Genomic DNA, 24,286 nt, shown 5'->3' with positions numbered 1-24,286 from the left:
ACCTCTGGTTAAAATAATCCATTAATCTTATTTCCATAGATGTATTTTGTATATATATTCACATAGGTGAAATCATTTGTTTTCCACCCCTAGTGAGCAGAGAGAGATACAGCGTGGGAAACATTTTCACATCTAACTGGGTGAAATAAGGGTTTATCTCCACCAAACCAGTTGGACTAACAAAGACGGTTTTGGTGAGTTTGACTTTGTTTCGGTTGAGTTTGAATGAAGTGTGTTTTATCTGCTGCTAGAACAGCTCCACTCCATCTCCCAGATGAAACTACGGTTCACCGGCGCAATTATATGGGCAACCGCTGGTTGTTGGGCTGACGATGGTTGGTTGGAATATTTGAACATATCACCCGACCCTAATGTAAAGCATCCTGCAGGAAACATCTCGTTTGTTCCATCCAAGTAAAAGGTAGCATATTAGATGAATGAATACGAGTTTTAAAGAGAAGTGTTCTGGGTTTGACGCATCATTCCTTTCCTGGGGTTTAGGAAAGAACAGAGTGTGAAAATGGCCTTCATCTGCATGACAAGTGTAACACAGTGTACAATCTCTGCTTTGTACTAGAGCACATTCACATGAACTTGGATATTTCCAGTTCACATTGATTTGCATTTTGAGCAGCAGAGATCAACAACCAATGATATAAGTGTTTTTTGGTGAAGCTTTTTTGACTAATCTTTGGCTTCCCTGAACCATACGTAATATGTCAAGCATATTTTGTAGGGACCTTTTTATCCACTTGACCATTGTTTGTGCTTGGAAGCTTCAGTGAGTAATATTCTAAGGTATTGGAAGCACACAACAAACATCGATAACTGACTGAGAATAACCAATAGTAATGAATGTTGAATATGAATAATGTTATGGGATTATTCTTTATTTCATGGGCTATTTTGAGATGTAAACATTATTACTACATACTTATATATAAAACAAAAAACAAAGCATTGGAATAGTGATTTGGAGGTTGAATACCATGGCAATGGTAGAAGCTTGGAAGCATTGGGGTCAGCCCTATAACCACGATGACAGAATGGATAGAAGGCATACTCTATGTTGCACTGTTGATATTTAATGATAAGCTACAATTTATGGTACACATCACAAATAAAAATCTTGCCGCCATAAATATTCATGCAAAAGATTCAACATGTTTCCCAGAAAAATCCGGTTGTTTCAAAATTATTAACATCAAGTTGACTTTTTCTTCTAGTTTTCGGTCCAAGTTGATTTCTGTATTTCTGTTCTTTTTATTTGAAATGAAAATACGCTTTTTAGGACTCATAGTCACGTATTGCCCCTCCTCCCCTCCTTCCTTCATTTTACCATCCTTCTTTCATTGTCTCTCCCCTGTCTCCCCTTTCCTTTAATCATCCCTTTTGTACTTTCCTCCTGTCTTCCTCCATTTCCTTTCACTGTCCCTTCCTTTGTTCCTTATTTCCTCTCTTCCTTCCTTTAATTGTCCCACCCTCCCATCATTGCTTTTAAACTTAATTGTCCCTTTTTCCTTCCTTCCTTTAAATAATTGATTTTTTAAAATTATTTCTTTATTCCTTCCTTTTTCCTTAACTCCCTTTTCCTTTAATTGTCCCTTTTTCCTTCCCCTTTTCATTTCTTTGTCCCTTCCTTTGTTCCTTATTTCCTCTCCTTCCTTCCCTCTTTCTTCCTTTACTTGTCCCACCCTCCCCTCCCTCATTGTCCATTTTTTCTTCCTTCCATCCTTCACTCCTTCTTCCTTTAATTGTAACTTTCTTCCTTCCTTTCTTTCCTCCTTTCATTGACCGCCTTCTTTACCTTATTCTTTCTTTCTTGTTCTCTTCTTTCATTGTCCCTTGCTACCTTTTTTCATCGTTCAATTCTCTCTCTCTTTCTTTCTTTCTTTCTTTCTTTCAAAAAACATTCATGGTGTCATTTGCCTGTCAGTTTCAAGATGAAAACCAGAAGAAAAGGAAGAAGAAGCAGGAGAAGGCAGGAGTGAGGGATGAAGAAAGAAAAGTGAGAAGATGTGACTGAAATGTGAGAGACGGGAGAGTAGAAGATGAGAGAGTGAATGTGTGGTAGGAGGCGAAGGACAGACCAATTGCTTGTGCGTAGGAGGAAGAGACATGAAGATAAACAGAGGAAGAGGAAGAGATGAAAGAGTGTGAGCGAGGGAGGAGGAGTGGGAGAAGAAGAGAGGAGAAGGATAAGACCGAGGACTGCTGAGTTTTTCCTTTTCATCCCTGTCTGTGCAGCTCTATCTGACGCTGTGTCTGAGCCGCTGTGCTGCAGAATGACGAGGCAGTATCAGTATGGAGAGAGAGAGAGAGAGAGAGAGAGAGAGAGAGAAAACATGGAGGAAAAGAAACAGAACAGAACAGGAGGAAAAGAGTGAGACTGAAAGGGGGAGGAGGAGGTGAGAAAGAGAGAGAGAAAGAAAGAAAGAAATACACAGGAAGGAGGGAGAGAAGAAGAGGGTGTTACATAAAGAGTTACAGAGGGCTTGGGAAATAAAAAGAGGAGGGAGAAAAGGAGGGATGGAGGGAGGGAGAGAGAGAACAATGGAAGTCAGAAAACGCAAAAGAAAGAGAACAGAGACAGAAATAAAGAAGCAGGAAGGAGGGAGAGAAGAAGAGGGTATTAGAGAAAGAGTGAGAGAGGTCTGGGATAGAAATAGATGGAAAAATGGGAAAGAAAAAAGAGAGGAAGAAAGAGGAAGAGTGCTGGTTTGGATTAGGGATGTAATGAGAACCGATAGTTTGGGACCAAGTCAATACCAAGAATCTGAAAACATGACGGTACTCGTTTTTTCTACAGTACCGCAGTCACCGTCAGGGCTGGACACTAACGGTGTCCCGTTGTCCCGGAGAGAATAGAAGATGTGTTTGGGATGCAGTAAACTCACTATTGAAGCAACTATTATAGAAACTATTATAGAAACAATTTGTTTGTGTTGAAAACGTAATGTTTCATTCAGTTTTACAATGTGCTAGAACATGTTGTAATAGTAGTAGTTTTGTTGCCTAAACCTAAAGAAGTTATAGTTTTATTTCCTAAACCTAAAGAAGTTGTAGTTTTGTTGCCTAAACCTAAAGAAGTTGTAGTTTTATTTCCTGAACCTACAGAAGTTGTAGTTTTGTTGCTTAAACCTAAAGAAGTTGTAGTTTTTTTGCTTAAACCTAAAGAAGTTGTAGTTTTGTTGCCTAAACCTAAAGAAGTTGTAGTTTTATTTCCTAAACCTAAAGAAGTTGTAGTTTTGTTGCCTAAACCTAAAGAAGTTGTAGTTTTATTTCCTAAACCTAAAGAAGTTGTAGTTATTGCTTAAACCTAAAGAAGTTGTAGTTTTTTTGCTTAAACCTAAAGAAGTTGTAGTTTTGTTGCCTAAACCTAAAGAAGTTGTAGTTTTATTTCCTAAACCTAAAGAAGTTATAGTTTTATTTCCTAAACCTAAAGAAGTTGTAGTTTTCTTGCTTAAACCTAAAGAAGTTGTAGTTTTTTTGCTTAAACCTAAAGAAATTGTAGTTTTGTTGCCTAAACCTAAAGAAGTTGTAGTTTTGTTGCCTAAACCTACACAGGTTTTAGTTTTTTTTGCCTAAACCTAAAGCAGAAGTTGTAGTTTTTTTTGCCTAAACCTAAAGCAGAAGTTGTAGTTTTGTTTGCATTGAAAACGTGATGTTTCATTCAGTTTTACAACGTGCTAGAACGTGTTGTTTTTAAGTTTCACTTTCACAACATAATAGGGCCCTAATGACCCACATCTATGGTCAACATTGGCTCACTGAAATAAATGGGCGATAACAGCCTTAAGAACTTACTATTAGTTTAGTAGGCCACTACTTGCCTACACACTTGGGACAGATGTGTGTTGATAACGCCTATTCAATAGTCGATAACAGTCAGATCGGGTGAATCGTTAGCTCCGTGCAGGACTGTGCTGCTTACTAGCTGCTAACAGCTAAAGGTAACTAGCTCTCGTCCCGTTGATTTCAACATGGGAGATGACACTGATTTCACATATGTTGGTGCGTTCAGGCTCCATTCAGTAAAATAAGATATTGGGCCAAGGTAAATTCTAACGTTATCAAGATGTGTTCAAATGTAATCTTGTAAAATGTAGTTTTTGGCATGAAACTTTATTATATATCATAGGTTACTATTATGACCTGTTTAACTTCCTAATCAAAATCAGTATTCAATTCAATTCAATTCATTTTAATATGGTGTCAAATCATAACAGAAGTTATCTGGAGATGCTTTTCATATAGAGCAGGTCTAGACTGTACTTAAAGTCTGTAAACGGTAATAAAGGAGGGATGTTACCTGGAATTATTGTTTTACTTTTGTTTTTTACCAAGGTGTCGAATCGGTATCGAGAATCGTGGAATTGTATTGGTGTCAACTACTTAATTTCTGATATGTATTTCATTCCTAATGAGGGTGATAAAAAGAGAAATGGAAGTAGAGGTAGACGGAGAGAGAAAAGGAAGTAGAGAAAAAGGGGTGAAATGGAGAAGAGGATGGTGGAAAAAAAGAAGAGAAGAAGAGGAAATAAAAGAAGCAAGATCGGATAGAATGATGGAGAGGAGGAAGAAAGAAAAAAATGAGGGAAGAGAAAGAAGAAGAAAAAAGGCAAAAGAGGAGGAAAGAGTGGAAGACGGGGCAAGATAAAAAAGACAAAGAGAAAAATGGGGACACAACAAAAAAAAGAGAAAGATCCCTGGACTCGAGGTTTTTCACGTCTCACATTAAAGTTCAGTTTGAGCCTCTGGGGCCACCGTACTCAGCTCTGATCCTCCTGTTAGTGCTGACTGGACCATCACAGCCTGACCGTCTGCCTGTGTCAGTGTGTGTGTGTGTGTGTGTGTGTGTGTGTGTGTGTGTGTGCCTTACTGCATTAAGAGAATTGACCTTCAGAGTTGGTGAAAAGCTTAATGATGGAGATAATGATCATGACTCACACTGTACACACACACACACACACTTATAGAAACACATGGATATGGGGACAGTGATAGTTGCAGAGATGTTTTATCAATAAATATTCAGCATAACCATTAAAATGCTGCAGGCTAGCTTTAGGGGAAAGAACTGACACACACGTCTGCACAAAGACACACACACACACACACACACACACACACACACTGCTTTCTAACCACAAGCCATGCAGTGATCCATCGCACTGGAACAACACAAAAACATACACACACACACCTGAGACAGCATTCATCAGAACCCTCTGGGACAGACGGCCTTTAAAGGGCTACACACACTGTGTGACGAGCTCTGTCCACCGTTAATGTATAAACAGATATGGGAGCACACAAACACAGACCTTCCTCCACGGTGGAGTCCAGCTGGGTGACTTTCACGGCCAGCTGGTCCACTCTCTCCTGCAGGCTGCTCATCCTCAGGTAGAAGCTGTTGGCTTCTTTAAACAGCTCACCGAAGATGTCCTCCGCATGGCGACCTGGACGGAAACAACAGAGACACCCAAATGTTGGAGACGGTAGTTTAACCCTTTGAACTCTGTAGTAGAGTATCTTCAAATGATTCATGTACCTAAGAACACGTGGAGAGCAACAACTTGTCCAAAACAGCCAAAACACCACACACTAACAGATTCATCCATGAACAACATGAGTTCTGACTAAAAAAAATAAAATCTTGCGACATCTCTCGCGATCAAACGTGACTTTAGTGTAAACAAACATGGCTGACGACGGGCAGGAAGGATTAGTGATGTTAGTTTTTACTTTGTACTGAAAATGGATGAAGGATGGATGGATGAAGTCATGGAGACACGTTGAATAAACACTCACGTTGTTGCCACTAATCAACATGTTGCTCCTCCATCTCTGAGCTCCATCTCACTACTACTTTATGCTTCACGTTTAGCATTAGCTCATGCATTAGCCTCGGCCACCACAATGGCGGTGGTTGTCCTTCCTTCTTCAGTCAGCTTGGTTCTCTATTGGCTATCGTTCTTTCCTACGTGACTGTGTCATTGGCTGTCCTCAGGGTTCCCCACACACAACAGGACATCCCATCGTAAATACTGAACATGTTTAATATTTACGATTTGAGATCGGTGCGGCCAGGATGGACTTCAGAGCCGATCAAGGATGTAAAAAACACTCTTAACATTCACACCACAAAAAATGGTGGTTTTGTTGATGATTGTCTGGAGGGGGTAAACAGGCCCAACATCGGCTTCATTCTCTTGTAGTGTGTACCCGGCATAAGCTAAAAGGATATGTAACGCCTCACACTACACGACTTAAGCCCTGATTTTCTGCTCAGTTTTAGGAGCTCCCCAACGAAAGCCCCACATCAGAGGCAAATTGGCGTTGGCTCACCGCTCGCACATCTGCAGTCGAGCACCATGTGTGAGCCGTTCGTAGACACTAGCTGAGAGGTTCGTCGACATTCGCCAACACCACGCAGACACATTCCTGACATCTAGCATGCTAACTATCTGGACTGGTCAGGCCACACTGGCCACGAGCTCCAGCCAATGAGAGCGCGAGACACGGGTTGAGGGACAACCTGGGGGAGGAGAGGTCGCCTGTAACAACAGGAACTATCTGTATGTGCTGCATTTGCAACACGGAACAAAGTTGTTGTTGCACCTAGAAGAATAAATAGTAGAAAAGAGTGTGGAAACTGATGGAAACAGGCTATTTTGTGAACACGTGTGCCAACAACAACATCAGAAATGTGTCTCATGTATGGTATCACATCATTTACCGGATTTTTCGCGTGTTTTCGTGACAAAACGTAGTTTGGAAACCTCATCAGGGATTCCTCCTGGTGTGTGACCTCCTGTCTCCGGTCAGTCATGTGGTGGGAAAACCACAATGACTTCTAGTTTCACAATTACAAGACAGCAGGTTGTGTAGTGTGAACAGGACAGAGATGTGACCACTTTGATCGTCTTGTAGAGTGGACTTGGCATAAGTCACTAAACCATAATAATTGATCAAAGTATTGAAATTGTCTCATTGTCAATTGGACATTTTTTTAAATAAAATTGTACTAAATAAACACACAAAACATATTGATCCAGAAGATTTCTAAACGTAGAAACATGAACAAAACATTTCTTAACACTCTGTGAGCTATGCTCATCTTTATGAGCGGATCGAGAGGAAAGGCATTTTCATAGTTTGGTCTAGTAACGTAATTTAATGACACAGAGCGTACAACATGATGACGCACGCACGCTCGCAAGCACGCACGCTCGCTCGCTCGCACGCACACACACATGCTCGCAAGCAAGCATGCACGCACGCACGCATGCACGCATGCACGCATGCACGCATGCATGCTCGCAAGCAAGCATGCACGCACGCACGCATGCACGCACGCACGCATGCACGCATGCTCGCAAGCAAGCATGCACGCACGCACGCATGCACCCACGCACTCGATTCCCGGCTTCTCGTTCACATGTCCATGTGTCTTTGAGCAAGATACTGAACCCTCCCGAAGGCTCGGAGTGGGAATGAGTATTTAGATTCTGATGGGACCTTGCATGTCAGCCTCTGCCATCAGTGTGTGAATGTGTGTGTGAATGGGTGAATGCTGATATGTAGTGTAGAGAGCTTTTAGTGGTCGGTAGACTAGAAAGGTGCTATATAAATGCAAGTCCATTTGCCATTTAATTGTGGATTATTACTATTATTTACCAATTGCCACACATTTTGTAACCTTTCTCTGTCTAAAATAAATATAAATAACATTTTTAATGAGGTGAAATGGCCATTATGAAAGGCAAACTATGTAGAAGGAAAGGACTGAGAGCAGCACAGCAGCAGCAGAAACACTGCCGGTGTGGACAATCCACGCGAGGGACACGCAGCCGTCATGCACTGCTGACATGGGCAGTCTGGCCCAAGCGTTAGCTTTCTACTGCAAAAAGATTCTGTGGGCAGTCTGTTTATTTGGGATTAATACTGGGAAATGTTCCCTTTGGGCAAATTGGCTTTCCACAATTCTCAGTGTGATGAAACCCAAATAAGAAAAGTTAAAAAGTGCCCTGATAAAATGGGAAATGAGGGAGGGACAAGGGAGGAAGAAGAGGAGGAACAGCATCGACTGACCTCATTCTCTTCACAGACTGTCTCAGCTCGACAGGCTGCCTCCTGCAGTGCACCTGTCCGACTCAATACTCTAACACACTTTCTGTCTGACAGTGTGTGTGTGTGTGTGTGTGACAGAAAGGTACAAATATTTAAATCTATTTACTGAGATGCAGACTTCCTCAATAACACTGCCACCTCTAAACCAAACCAAATGCACCCACCTGCTGCATACCCTCAGTGTCCCTCCATCTCTTCTCTCAGCCCACGACAGGACAGATGGAGCAGAGGCAGAGCACTCACTCCTTCACAGTGAGCTGTCATCGCTGCATTTCATTTACTACGCAAATGTTCATCAAATTTAAACACATCTTATTTTCTCCACATTCCCTCTGAATGAATCTCTCTTCTGGCACAGGTTGTTGCTGTTTCTAATGAGCTGTTTAGGCTGAAGAGAATTCAGGTTATGAAGGATATATTGATTATTATGCATTTGGACACTTAACTGTAGAAAGTAACTCCTTCAAACACCACGACAGGTGCCCTGATGGCTGATTCCTACCCTCAGCAAACAACTGCTGAAATACATCTATCAGCTGTGCAGACGTGGCCTTGTTAACATTTAACACTTCAAACATCAAGTCTCAATTGACCTTTCAACAACAGAGCTCTGAATTCAGGAGTTCTAGCTGTGATCACACCTAAATTAGGAGGGTGACCTACTGTACTGTAGTGTACACACAGTGACTTTCTGTGTAGTTAAATCAAGTGTGCAGATAGCTGTGACAATCCTGTTCTTCAACTGTGTGGCTACTGTAGGTGCAAATGTGTATTTTTAGCTGTGCCAGTGGGCGTGGCTCTGGGGATGGCAATGTTGGTCAGTCAGAAGCAAATATTAGCATGCTAACACACGGTTTCCAATGGGGAACTGCTGCCGGTTTTTATATATATATATATATATATAAATAGTGCATAAAAATGCAAGAATAGTATAAATAAATATGAATATTAGTTCAATTGTACTGTATACTGTCAATAAATGCAGTGTTAATGTAAACCAGATTATTGCACAGCTGAATTAATGCGCTAAATTATTGTTCTGTTAAATCGGTATTGCACAGTTGAAGATATAATAAATTATGGTGTTATAGCTGCTGATAGGGGTACAAAATTATAAATATACTGTATGTTGTATATAGATGTATAAATATACAACACTTTACAATCTAATAAACATGTCTACCGTTCTCTAGATGAGACAAGGGTATATTTGATCCTAAATACAATCTGTTGACTTTATGTTGTTGATGTCTGTATGACAATAAAGTAGAATGAATTAAATGTCTGTCTTAGTTTCAGCAGTTTACAGTAAATGTTTGTACCGGTAGTTGCACGGAACTTTCACTGGCACGTGTTCCATGACGAGCACAAAAGGGCGTTGCACGTCGTCAGTAAGGGCAGCTGGTTAGGTCGGCATCGATGCAGCTCGCTGTTGGAGGGTTTTATAACCCACTTCCACTCCCCGCTAACTGGTTTGGGATGGCACTTAATATGGCGAACACGCAAACAGAGTGGAAGTGGGTAGGGAGAGGGTGGAGGGGGTGGATTGGAATTGGGCCTTAATTTCAGCACCATCAAGATGGCTTGCTATTGGTCAATGGTACAAAATTCGAGGGTCAAAGTTCACCAGCGTAGTTTAAAATGCTGGTGTTGTCAGGCCTTTAGTGTTTGAGCATCGATCTCCATTTCACGTCAGCAGTCAAAAAGTCTTGTATAGAAGCAGAGGAGACTCACTCAGACTGCCCAGCTGTTTGATGATGGCTGCCAGGGTGCTGTTGGTCACACACTCCAGTTCACTGGTCACCCCGTCCGGCAACGCCCCACGGCACAGGTGCCTGGGCTCGATGTTCCTCTTCACCAACGGCATGCTGGTCTACGCCTGAGGAAAGAGACATGATTGGATTATGGCACTGCTATCTGTATGGCTTTATGACATCACACCCTAAATATGGTCTAGATACCCAAAACTGTCTGAAGCTGCTGAACTGATTCCACTGTGTGTCTTTTGACATTTGTTAACATGCTGTAGAAGAATACAGCTCCACACTGACAGATAAGGAAGGAGAAGAAAGCTGAGGGAGAAATGGGCTAGTGTTCAGCTGGGAGTCCTGATGGAGACGGAGGTGTCATGTCCGCCGCAGGGCGCAGTCACTGATCACACCGCTTAGTGTCAATGCTGCTGGGATGAGCCCAGAGTCAAATGAGCTGGAATGAAGTTTTTAAATGGTGCTAACGAGCCGCAACCGTAGCCAGACAAACCACGAGGGATAGAGAGAGGGTGACATAGTGAAGAAAGACAGAAGAAAGAGGAAAGAGTGTCTGTTAGAGCTACATAGTATAGATCCAGTAGGTCATATGATCCAGAAAAGCTTCGGTTATCACAGTAACAGAGACAAAATGGGATTTAACATTGAATCAAATGAGTCTGTGTAATCTCAAAGGGTCTATGGAGTTTTTTAACTCCTACATTGTTTTTGTTTGATGACCTTCACCTTTACTGGAAGTTAATGGATGATTCTGAGCTGCATCTGTCAGTGCAAAGAGTACCAAAAGGATGAAGAGAATTGTTGGCTAGTAAACTGAACCTTTCATCTTCCCCTAAAAGCCCCAGAATCGGATCACTTTCTTCTCCTCTGGTATCTCCTTCTTGACAAGTGCATCTTTTGAAAATAAAATTTGGTTGAAGTGTGCAACTTTTGGGTTGAAATATGCATTTTTTAAAAAAAAAATTTTAATGCATAATGTTTGGTATGAATTATTAACAGCGACACCTGTGGCTGTTAAGTCAACGAAAGTCAGCGTCCTGTTGCTCGCATTTGTGCTCGCTCTACATAGACATGAAGGAGCATCCCTCAAAACAGTGAGGAGACACACGTCAGCTAAAAGCACAATATCACTCTATATTTCAGCTGCTTGGCAGTAATGTTAGCTGACCAGACCAAGGTCTCTCCATGAATCAATGCTGATCCTAGTGTGTTTTGGTCGGAGACGATAACGTTTCTCTCTGCAGAGCCCCGTCACTTCACAAGACACGGGAAACCTCTGTTGGTCTGGAGGAGCTGCAGCAGTTATTTCTGCACAAACGTCCACTGGACATTCACTAGATATTCTCAGAGCTAAACTAACTCTTCTGCAGTGTGGAGTGTGCACGCATGCACGTGAGAGAAGAGCGAAAAAGCGAGAACGAGCGCGAAGTGTGAGTGAAGGCAGGCAGAGGAACAGAGGAGCAGAGTATAGCAGAGACTCCGGTCCTGGAGACCAAAGCTACGGTCTCCCCCGCGTCCTCCGACCGCGGCCAACACTGTTTAACAGACGGGCTTCACTAGATACAACCAAGAGGTTTTGGTGCTTCACTGTAGTTTGTGTCTGAACAGCGTAGCCACACGTGAGCGCACATGGGACACCGACCTGCAACGATTTATACGTGTAAGAAGTTACAAACAGTTCCATTGACTTCAGCTGTAGACTGTATTTCTACCACGCTCTCTGAAGTAAATGATCATGACCGACACAGAGAGAGAAAGTGAGGGAGAGAAGTTGGATAAACGAGAGAGACCACAGAGCTGAACACATGAGAGGGAACCGCTCAGCTCCGCTCAGTTTGGACTCAACTCTCTATGTGGGACACGCTTGTTATTTTTGGGCCATGATTTTGTGTGAGAGTGTGTGTGCCTCTGAATTAAAGTGTGTGTAACTTCTTGCTGCATGTGAAAGAGTGTACATATGTGCATGTGGGAGGTGTGTGCGTTCCCAGGTCAACGCTCTGGAAACGTCCCAGTCTTGCACTCTCTCCCACGCTTTTAATATGATGTTTGGCACAATGAATGTTTCAGAGATGAGAAGAGTGAATGGAGGTAAACACAAACACAGGGATTCGCTGCCAAAATGGGTTGAATATTTATGATAAAAGACGTGCTAAAACCCACTGACCAGGCATAAAATGTGCACACGCTCCTTAATTTGTTTGTCCAGACTGAACCACACATGCCACCTTTAATAAAAAGTGACTGGTTTGTCCTCTTTACGTCTCTCTCTCTCCCGCTCTTCCTCCTCCTAATAGCTTCTGACATTCAATTACACAAACCACCTCAGACTGCGCCGACTCGTCTGAAGAGTGATCGAGCTTCCCCGATATGGACCCCCTCCTCCAGCTGTTGTAAATAATCTAACACCATGGCTGTTTCAGAATATATACACGCTCCTACTCATCCTCTTCATTCCTTATTTGTCTCCACCCCTCCCCACTCGTCCCCGGTATATTTTCGCTCTACATCTTCTCTCCATCTCCGCCTGGTTTCATTAATAAACCAGTAAGGGTGAATATCTCTTCCTCTGACTCCCCAGTGCCCAACACAGACCGTGTTGATCTGAGAGTGAGTGTGTGTGTGTTTTATAACAGGGATTGTGTGTGAGGGATGCTAGATGTTGATGCCCATTTAGTCTGGGTTTGAGATGTAGGTGCTTAAGCATGAAATACACACTGACTGCATTTTGACCTAAAGGCTCTTATCCTCCTCACAGAAACCCATTCAGGTCAGCTGCAGGGCAGAGTGACATCAGCCTGATAGAAACACACTGGAGAGAGAAGAAGGATGAACAAAGAAATACCCAGAATGCTTTAATGCTTTAATGTTTCCTGCAATTCAAATTTAGCAGAGTTGCAACGATTAATTGATTTGTTGTCAACTATTAAATTTATCACCAAAAAGTAAAGTCTTTTTTTTTGAGAAAAAGAGTCTAAATTCTCTGCTACCAGCTTCTTAAATGTGAATATTTTCTGGTTTCTTTCCTCCTCTATGACAGTAAACTAAATATCAGAGTTGTGGACATTTGCGGACGTCATCTTGATTGACATTTTTCACCATTTGCTGACATCTTATAGACCAAACAACTGATCAATGAATGGAGAAAATAATCAAAAGATTAATCAACATTGAAAATAATAGTTAGTTGCAGCCCTAATATATAGTTTTATTATAATTTCACAAGCTGGTTTCTTTGTCATGTTTTAAATACAAAACTCCTGGTCAGATAGTGATCCTGGTAGTCACAATGTGTCAGAGGCTACAGAAGAGTCAATGACAGAACCAACGGGAATCTCTCGGACACCACAACACAAATCTCCATCAAGGACAAAGTCTTTGTCTTTGTCTATCAGCTAGCAGTCTTTCACAACCTCCAAGACACGTAAAGGTGTCAGCAGTATGGAGCAAAATACAAAAACAGCAAAAACTTGTGCACAATCTAAGAATTCAAACTCTTGAATTAATACTTTGTGCACTTGATTTAGCATCATTTATCACTGTAATGCCATTAGTCTTGTCCTGCTAGTACCCTCGACACTACGGAGAGCTTGGATATAATACGCTTTTATTTTGAAATTGGACTGAAACATGTGTATACAGTACACAGACAGTGTGTAGGATTTGTCTACATCTAGTGGTATGGTTGCAGATTGCAACCAACTGAGTACCCCTCCACTCACTCCTCCCTTTCCAAGGCTGAGGTAACGTGAGGCGCCGAGTGCAAAACCGTGGAAACGCTGTTCACCTCGCTCAGAGACCATCCATACCATAATAACACAACTGAAGTCAGACAGCAGCTGGTGGTACCACGGTTTAACACTCTGCGGCTCACGTTACCGCAGTTTCACCAGCGTGTCGGAGAACTACGGTGGCCTTCAGGTCTCTCTCTAGAGCCAGAGTTCGGTTTGTCCGTTCTGGGCTACTGTAGAAACATGGAGGAGCAACATGAAGAGGACTCCATGAAGAGGACCTGCTCCCTATGTAGACATGAAGGACTCATTGTAAGCTAACGGAAACACAACCATTCTTAGTTTCAGGTGATTATACACTAATGAAAACATAGTTATGAATATTAGATTCCATTTCTTCTAATAGATCCCTATAATTGTTACACACTGGTCCTTTAAACCAAACGTTGTGTTATCTTAGAGATCCCTGAAACGCATGTTGCAGGATAACGGACATAAAGACGTTGATGACACTGTGGATAACGTCATCCAGTTGATAAAAAGTGAGCTTGAGGGTTCTTTAAACTTCCGGGTGACTGAATACGCTGGGCATGGGGCATCTACTGCCCTTTGGAATAACATGCTATTAAATCAACGGCCCCCGCCATCTGTACAACAGCAATGTGTCATGAAAAGGCAAAGACCATTCTGACATGCTCGTCTTTCTGTTGGGGCCTAGTGAGGTGTCTTCTATACAGAATCAGTTGTCTTCCACTGTGAGACACTCGACAAGCCTCAAATTGTTGAGCCTGGTCCTCCAAACTCCTCCCGTCTGTCAGATCAGGCCATTTATACGCAAACATCTTTACCTAAATGATCAAAATGGCAGAATTCATGGCACCAAATGCAGCAGGATCAAGTAGAAAAAAAAGAATCAAGGTGATCTTTCCTGTTGTTTTCTTTGGCCTGCAGTACCAGCACCTTGTCATCTTTAAATACTATACAAGAACTGCATGTGAAGTGGTTTAAAGAGTGGAGACAAAAGATGTTTTAGAATAAATATAAAAGGATTTTCACATGAAATTAGTCATTTTTAAAAAGTGCAGATTTATGAGAATGAAAGTGAGCAGCAAGCACCACAATATTCAATACGTCTACAAGAGAAGTTACTGATGACGGATTTCAGATCATTTACAGACGTTTAAGACTTTTTTGGGAGCAGAAGACACCAAGGGAAGGAGACAATTAACAAGATGACGGCGGAGAAAGGAGAGGAGCCAAAAAGTGTGTCGTGGAGCCATGGGAACGCTGTCATGGTAGCACACTGAGGAATCCGCTCCGCTTCTCGAAAAGTGGCACTCGGCGCTACTCCGAAAATAGTATGAAAAGAGAGACGGAGGGAAGGGGAACGGGGAGAGATGACAGTAATGTAAAGGGAGGAGAGAGGAAGGGTGGAAACTTTAAATATAAAAGTAGGTCTCCGGAGGATTTACTGCAGTCTGACACCTTTACTCATACAACACAGGAGAGTTTAGCACTGGAAAGAGCAACAGAGGATCTTTTCTAACAGTTTGGGAACCCTGAAAGGCCACTTCAGATCAAAGATTCATGACAAGATGAAATTGTTTAAGGACACCACGGAGAAACGCTGCAGCCGCATGAATCACCCCGTCAGAGGCTGTTAGCCGGCGGCTGCTAACGTGGAGACTTTTAGAAGGTAGCATGCACCAAGTCAGTTCTGATTCTGAGGCCTCCGAGTTCGCTGCATCCTCATCACTTCCCGTCACTTCTTGGCACAATCTATAAGCCACAATGGTTCAAACCTTCATTCCTACAAAATGCTGTTTGAATAATTTGCTTATAGTAATCAAGTAGTTGACTTACGGTGTTCATATTGGGTCTTTTCATACATGACAACATATGGAAAAACATTTTAAAACTATGGTACGCTAATGTTTATTACATTTTTCATTTGTTTTTTCCTTTACTACCTTGATACTTTTACTCGCGGTAAACCGTCTGCTTTCCGGCTGGATACCGTGCACACTGAAATCATGAAGGGAAAAGAAAAGTCATTTTCTCTGAATGAAAAACGAATGCACACAGGGAAAGCAGCTGTGGTTGAAGCCGCCATCGTCAAGTGGATTGATAATGCCCGGTCACGTAAAACTCCCCAAAGTGAAACTCTGCCGATCCTCAACCGCCTCCTTCCATACCGCTATCGGGTGAGTGAGCGAGGAGCCCTGGCAAAGAGGCACTGTTCATCTGCATGCACCGCCACGCTGCAGTGACACAGAGCTGGCCTCACCCCGGCAAAGCCTCACCCCAAGAGAGCAGAAGAATCAGCAGTGAGCCAGTAAATAGTGAAGCTGTCCATCACTCCAACAACACAACATTATGTTGCTTGTATTTCCCCGCCTGCATCTGCAGCTGGTACTGTAGAAATAAACTACATCTACGGTTTATTCATGCCACCCACGTCGTCGTGCATTAATGCAACAGAGAGCACAGCATATTGCTGATTTCTTAGATAAAAAGGTTAGGCTTATATGAACGTCGGGCCAATTAAGTCTTTCAACAGGCATCAGATAAACAGGAAAATGCAAAGTGGTTGAGCTCACTACAAGGCTGTTTTTTGCAGTTCCTTAAAAATTGTTCCAATTTGTGACATTATAGTTTGCAGTCCTGCAGCAGCAAATGTAGTTCAGTAAAACTGAAGATGACTGAGATCTTGTCTGTGATCCAACTTGTGATCTTTTCATTGAAGGATTACCTAACTTCCAGCCAGAGCAGATACACCATGACACGACTGATGTGCTCGTCTGGGAAACATTCCAATAGTTGACCTCTTGGTCATGGCTGTTTTGTCACACTTCTCCCTCCTCTGTATCTACATTTAACACATCTTCCTCCTCCTCCTCCTCGTCATGTTTTGATGGCTGTGGGTATAACAACAGTTGTAATCTGATAAGACTTTATCCAAAGCAGACTGGAGCCTGTTTGTGAGGAAATGTTGGCCCAATCCCCTCAGACTGGGAGTTGCAGCCATCTACCCAGGGGGGTTTTACATACAGGACTGTGTTTGTGAGAGACAGATGGACAAAGAGGGAGACGGTATTAATTACTGTCCTCAACCAAACTCCTTCCTGCAGGCATCAGCTAATGCTATTACTGCTCTGTCTGCTCGGCCATATACACATTAGTATGTACACATGCACCTCTCCTACTGTGATACACCGAGCAAAGTCTGCCTCTGAGACAGGTTAGTATCCTGCCCTTCATCATCCAGCCCTCCCCTCCTGCTCTATAGGAGGGTCCTGTATAATCACAACTCATCAGCCTTCTACAGTAACTGATGGACATGACCAGCACTGACTCTTTAACATGATGGAAGTAGATGATATACTGCTTAGTTGTATTCCCTCTAATGCGACAGCTAGCTGGTGAAGTATAATGCAGAAATGAAACCTAACGTGATGCGCTGCATGCAAACGTGTATGTTTCAATCGCTGCAGCTTGTAGAAGATTACAGTACAGTAGTTTTACTGAATGTCTGTGGAATGAAGGCTGACCATAGACTGTATATAACAAGTGGACGTAGTCACCGTGACGTCACCCATTGGTTTGTGGACTGCTGTTTTGAAGCCTCCAGTTGAGCATTTTGTCCGTCACCATCTTGTTTTTTTGGAACCAGAAGTGACACGAGAGGGTGGAGCTAAGTACAACCCAATGCTGAATAAGACATTTTTAGGTGACCAAAATGTTACAATTAACTTTGATGAAGTGAAAACACACTGTGAAAGGGTTAACGTTGTAAGGTGAAAACACAGTAATATTGATCTACCCTTTTAGGAAGAAGAAAAGGAAGATTGTTTTAAGAGTTAACTCTGCACTTGAGTGCTGATATGATGTGGGGTTTTAAAGAGTATCATGAAGGCTACGAGATCTTCGGATAGAAGAACCTGCTCTCACTCACTGTGGTTATGAAAATTACAAAGAAAAAACATATCGCAAAAGTTCACATGAAAATGCCTGAGTTCCCAGTCCCAAACTAGCTCCATGCCCCACTACTTAAACACAGCACCTGATTCCTGGGTTGGGCTTTTGTTGTGTTCTGAGAGGTCAAATGACTGCTTCTGTCAAAGCATTCTGGTGGCTTTGAAAAGAGCAGTATAATGCCTTCAGTCCCCCGTTAGAAAGGCTGCCTGACAGCAAAGCTTTCACCGCTTTACCTTGCCATCAGATCGTGTGACTTTCTGATCTGAACTAACATGGCGTCCACACAGCAGTACATCGCTTAGCTTCCTGCCGGTACTCCTGTCTGCTTCTCCAAACTGGGAGCACGCCGACCGCCATCTCAGTTACTGTATGTAACATGAATGCACTGAATGTAATGAAGGATATATATACTGTATATATATACTGTACATGTAGCAGCGTCATGCAGAAACCTACGTCAGGTCACGAGGGAAAAAGTTTTAGAAGGGCTTGAAGGGGAAATAGCATTTTGACGAAAACATACATACTTTGACCAAAATGTGAATGTTTGAATGTGAAAAGATAAGGAAGAACACAAGGAAGCTACAGAATGATATAAAAACCTCCAACCATGGACCAACCCTTTATTCAGATGACACAACCATCCTTGGCCTCATCAAGGGTGGGGACGAGTCTTCAGACAGGGAACTGGTGAACAAAATCATTGTGTATGGAGAGGACAACGACCAAAGAACATACTATGGACTTCATGAGGAAAGACCCCGCTCTGCAGCTCCTCACCATCAAGAGGACTGAGGTGGAGCGGGCTGACAGTTGTCACATGATAGAAAACCTGAGCTGGGCCAGAAACACTGTGGCTACAGTTAAGAAAGCACAGCAGCGGCTTTACTTCAGAAAGCTGGACTCAGCTGTCAGCCCCTCAGGCCTACAGAGGACTCACTGAGAGCATCATCACCAGCAGGACCATCGTGTGGTTTGGAAACACCACCCAGGCTGAGAGGAAATCTCTCTAACAAGTCATCGGCTCTGACCTCTCGTCCACGGACATCGCTCTACACACAACGCTGCAGGAGGAAAGCCCAGAGCATCCTCAGAGACTGACACCACCACCCAGCTCCCTCTCAGGATACAACCGGAGACACCACAGGCTTCCACAACTGCTTTATACAAGCCCATGTCAGACTGTTGCAAAGGACATCAAGGCTGGTAAAAAAAAACTCACTCACACTATGGACACTTACAGGGGACATATCTTGCTCATTTCCAGGTTCATACTAGAACATGTTTACATGCTTTAATGTTCTAAAAACACATGATCTTTCTCATCCTGTCTGTCTGAATATCCCTTTATTCACCTTCTGTCTGAAACGCCCCGTTTTAGTGCCTCTCTCTTAACAAATGCCCAGTCTGCTCTGATTGGCTCTTCAAAGGTAGTTCTGTAGTTTCCTCTCCCTCCCTGAGACTACCTTTATCTCTGTCATACACACTCCATTGTTCTGTGCAATCATTTATAGTGAAACAATTCATGGTGCAATACATAGTGAGTGTAATAAATCATAGTGTGTGTGTGTGTATTTTTGTATTTTTTATTTTCATTCATTTATTTGCATGTATCTTTTTTATTGCTGCTCTTTTAACTGCCTTTCTTTGCCTTATATATACTGGAAAAACAAAGTTTGGAAACTTGTGTTTGGTCAATTATTTCTCTGTTGTTACAATGCTAATGGTCATTGTATTTTACATCGTTGGAAAGCCTGTTTATTTACCTTCACAATGATGTCCAACTTGTAAGGATCATGCATTTGTGGGATGAGCAGCACAGCTGATTATGTGGGTAGCGCCCAAGAAAAATTTGCCAAAATGCTCTACCAATGGTAAACAGTGTATTCTAATAAGGCTACCAGGAAGCCTGCAATGACTGCCCTTCGCCGTCAGGCCCGTTGGCGCCTGTGTCGACAACACAGACAATGGAACCTGAACATGTGGGGGAATGTCATGTTCAGTGATGAATCCAGGTTTTGTCTGCGAAGGTTGGATGGCAGGGTCAAAGTATGGAGACGACGCGGAGAACGCTATGCTGATTGTTGAACCGATCGAGTAAGAGCTTTTGGTGGGGGCAGTGTCATGGTGTGGGGGGGCGGCATCTCCCTCACTGGCAAAACAAGGCTTGTCATCATTGAAGGCCATCTCAATGCAGTGAGATATCGGGATGAGATTCTGCAGCCAGTGGTGATCCCATATCTCCACAATCTGGGACCTAACTCTCGCTCGCCCCCACAGAGCCAGGGTTATCACAGACTACCTCCACAATGTGGGAGTAGAGAAAATGGAACGACCTGCCAAGAGTCCACACCTCAACCCAGTTCAACACTTTTAGGATCAGCTTGTACGTGTTAGAGTGACAGACACAACCACGCTGGCTGACCTGCAAAGAATACTGGTTGAGGAATGGAACGCCACCCCACAGCAACGTGTGACCAGGTTGATGACCAGCATGAGGAGGAGGTGCCAGGCTGTTGTGGCTGCGTATGGATCTTCCACCCGCTACTGAGGCTCCTGACGGTGTATTAAATTAATAAAGTGTAAAATAGCCAATATGTCTTGTTTGTTCCTTGTTACTGATAGAGAGTTCAATCATTCAATCCACCAAACAACTCAAAACAAGAGTCAACACCAACAGGATAATACACTGTTTACCATTGACGGAGCATTTTGGAACATTTTTCTTGGGCGCTACCCACATAATCAGCTGTGCTGCTCATCCCACAAATGCATGATCCTTACAAGTTGGACATCATTGCGAAGGTAAATAAACAGGCTTTCCAACGATGTAAAATACAATGCCATTTAGCATTGTAACAACAGAGAAATAATTGACCAAACACAAGTTTCCGAACTTTGTTTTTTCAGTTTATATAAAGCTGACTCTGAAAGTAGAGCTGCAACAATTCATCGATCAATCGATTAGTTGTCAACTATTAAATTAATCTCCAACTACTTTGATAATCAATTAATCGGTTTGAGTAATTTTCTAAGAAAAAAAAGTCTAAATTCTGTGCTTCCAGCTTCTTAAATGTGAATATGTTCTGGTTTATTTCCTCCTCTATGACAGTAAACTGAATGACTTTGACTTGTGGACAAAACAAGACAATGAAGGACGTCATCTTGGGAAACACTGATCCACATTTTTCACCGTTTTCTGACATTTTATAGACCAAACAACTAATCGATTAATCAAGAAAATAATCAACAGATTAATGGACAATGAAAATAATGGTTAGTTGCAGCCCTATCTGAAAGATAAGCACAATATTTCCAGTGTACCTGTGCTGCCCCTCTTAGTCGACGAATCAGTCTTTCTGGTCTTGGTCGACTAAGATTTATTTTGTCGATTAGTCGTTTTTTATGCTTTTTTCATGCTGAATGACAAATTTCTAAGAAACTTCTGAGCACATCTCTGGTAAACACCAGCTTTAAAGTGGTGCTTTTGTGTGATTCCTTGAGGAGAAACTCAGTTTTACAGATCTGTCGATTATAATCAATTAATCAATTAGTGTTAGTCAACACTCAGTTCTTTTGAATTTGAAGGTACAAAATGGGGCACTCAGGAGGTACCTCGAAAAAAATCTTGAGCACCTTTTCTTTTTTGTTTAAAACTGTATACCTTTATAACTATAAGATTTATTCATTCATTCATTCATTCAGGGTGCATGATCTGCCTTTATTAGATAGTTCAGAGAGATTGGGGACATTAGGGTTCATGGCTGGCCTCCAACAGAACCATACCCATGTCCTGTGTCCTCTCTATAACGCTCTGATAGTACAACGCTGTGTAAAACATGCAAAACAGCAGCGCAGCATGTGTGAATACAGAAGTGCAGCTTATGGATGCTAAGAATACCACTGGAAAGAGAAGGTAGAATTACCAGGGTTATTTGGTCACTTGTTGATATAAATGAATTAATGGCAGCAGCACAATAGAGGCTTAATGGAGGCTTCTACTGTGTGACGCCTACTGGAGATTAGGCTATTGTTTTCCATAAAGGCTTAAAAGTAATATCATTTTCAACACAGCTCTGATTAGTTCAGTTTGTTCATTTGTGCTTCTTTTCAAGACAACATAGTGAAATAATGGAGAGCGTACAAAATAGCATATCATGTTAAGGATACAGTTGTCTAAAGATTTTTGTTATTAATATTTAAAAATTAACTCTCAAGTCTAGGCCGACATAACCCGATGACATCATCAGGGACATCACCCGCAGAGCCACAGAGGACATTATTAGGACCCGAGCACCGACAACGCTTTAGTGTTTCTTATTAGGGCCCGAGCACCGACAATGTCGGGCCAGCGCAGGCCCTATTGAAACTGTAGTGTTTCTTATTAGGGCCTGAGCACCGTCAACGTCAGGCCAGCGCAGGCCCTATTGAAACTGTAGTGTTTCTTATTAGGGCCTGAGCACCGTCAACGTCAGGCCAGCGCAGGCCCTATTGAAACTGTAGTGTTTCTTCTTATTAGGGCCCGAGCACCGACAACGTCGGGCCAGCGCCCTACTCATAGCGCCACCTAGTGGCAACAGGAAGTTACAGTTGCTAATTTTGGTGTAATACTCTCAGCAGATTAATCAGATCCACCTCAAATTTGGTCAAAGAAATGGTAAGACCTTCATGATGCCAGACGGCGAAGGTTTTGAATTTCCGTGAAATGCTGTTGCCCTGGCGACGCATTGTTCGCCATGAAACAGGAAGTTGTTTTTAAGGGGCTAAGGTTGCTTTAAAACAAAGGAGCACCAGTGTTTGGTTTGTCCGTTCTGGGCTACTGTAGAAACATAGAGTAACATGAAGGACTCCATGTTGAGGACCTGCTCCCTAACAAAAACACAACCATTCTTAGTTTCAGGTGATTATACACTAATGAAAACATAGTTATATAGATAGATCCCCTTAAACACACTGCACACTGCTCCTTTAAGTCTCAAGCCAAGGCCAAGATAACCCTGATGACGTCACTATGACATCATCATGGTTATTCTTCAAAACTTTGGAGAGCTCCTCCAGAGCCATAGATGACATTATACAACTGTAGTAGTGTAAGGTAGTAAACAAATAAATATATATTTATTTATTATATTATATATACAGTAAGTATACAAAAGTATTTTATTTACTTGGAAAAATAATTATTTTTATTATTTTATATTATATAAAATTAAATAATTAACAGACAATAAATTCAAACATACCGACAATATTTTAGGTTAACACTCCCTCAGAAAGATATATGGTGTATTAATGGGTGAGAATTTGCTAAATAGAGCTTGTTTTCATCTTCTTAGGTGTTAGTTTTGCCAAACCAGAAAAAGACTGAATATTGTAAAAGCCACAGGAAAATATTTTTAAGGTCTCAACTCTCATTGCTTTTTCTGGATCAGGTAAACTCCACTTGTGTGACACCCCGTAGAGTTAATAACAAACAGTTTTAATCCATGTAATAGAACATGTAAACAAAGTAAATCCAGGCCTGACTGACAGTGGGTGAGCACGCCGCTATGACAACAGGAGAGTGAGCCAACACGGTGAAACAGAGCTAATGTTTTATTCGGAGTCAGGATTACTCTGCAGGCCCGGGAAGCTCTCCGCCAAATGTCAGCCAACAAAAAGCATCAGCGAATGAAAAACGCAACAAAGCAGATATAAAAAAAATAAAAAATACTTCAACAAGCACTCAGCGGTATGAAAATGACAGTTTTTAAAAAGCTGCCTTGTTTTGTTTGATGTCAGAAAACCAGACTGAATTTAAACCGCTTCCATTACAGATTCATCTGCACCCCCACCCCCCACATGCTTCCTTCTGGCCTCCTTCCTCCTCCTCTTAAATCCTCCATCCTCAACTCTCCATCTCCTTCATACCCCCCCGCCCGACTCCAGCTCCTCTCTCTTTGATGTCTGTATTTGTTGATGCTCTTGGGTGAGGAGCCATTGTACAAAATGATCACAATTACGATGGCACTTCCCCCCCTTCTGCACTAATCCTCCCTAAAAACAAATTATGCAAAACGGAGCGAAAAGGGAGATGAGAGGAGACGAGAGATTTTACAATTGCCTCCTCTCGCTCTCTCTTTTTCTTTAATTTTTGGAAGAAGCAGCAGCGAGCTCTGTGGAGTTGTTGTCATGGTTTCTTTGGAAGTATTTTCATTTTTGGCTGGATAATGAAGTGATGAGCGCAGGACTGAGAGAGGCTAGATCAGGGCAACAAAGTTCTGCAACAGATCTCAGTCACTTCATTGTCTCCGGTGTGTGTGTGTCTCCAGTACCTCTTTAGCTGAGGGTGAATGCAGATGAAGTGTTATGAAATCGCCACTTTAATGAATGGTGAATAAAACATGCGAGACAAAAGAGCCAAAGGCACAACGACACACACACACGCAAAAACTCATTTTATCTACTTGTTGTGCCAGACGGGTGGGGTTTACCACAAATACAGAGTTCCAGGCAAAAAATAAATAAACAAGATTTGGTCAAAAGCGAGTACATGGCTAGACCGTGTCTGTTCAGTAGGGCTAGACCGTATCGTTTCAGTAGGGCTAGACCGTGTCTATTCAGTAGGGCTGGACCGTGACCGTTCAGTAGGGCTGGACCGTGTCTGTCTAGTAGGGCTGGACCGTGTCTGTTCAGTAG

General features: G+C 42.3%; 1 protein-coding gene across 6 annotated transcripts in view; it reads right to left on the bottom strand.

The window, feature by feature from the left end:
* Positions 1-24,286, bottom strand: part of zgc:109889 (uncharacterized protein LOC553542 homolog) — a 104,864-nt gene that overhangs the window by 35,286 nt on the left and 45,292 nt on the right. For all 6 annotated transcript variants that reach the window (XM_037758587.1, XM_037758585.1, XM_037758588.1 and 3 more), the window contains 2 exons: positions 9,871-10,015; positions 5,328-5,462 (listed from right to left, as the gene is read on the bottom strand). In XM_037758587.1, coding sequence (XP_037614515.1) covers positions 5,328-5,462; positions 9,871-10,003 — 268 coding nt within the window. In that variant the 5' untranslated portion in view covers positions 10,004-10,015. The remainder of the gene's footprint in view (positions 1-5,327; positions 5,463-9,870; positions 10,016-24,286) is intronic.

Source organism: Sebastes umbrosus, chromosome 22 (assembly GCF_015220745.1).
Source record: "Sebastes umbrosus isolate fSebUmb1 chromosome 22, fSebUmb1.pri, whole genome shotgun sequence".
NCBI lineage: Eukaryota > Metazoa > Chordata > Actinopteri > Perciformes > Sebastidae > Sebastes > Sebastes umbrosus.
This window is presented reverse-complemented; position numbering and strand designations above follow the sequence as displayed.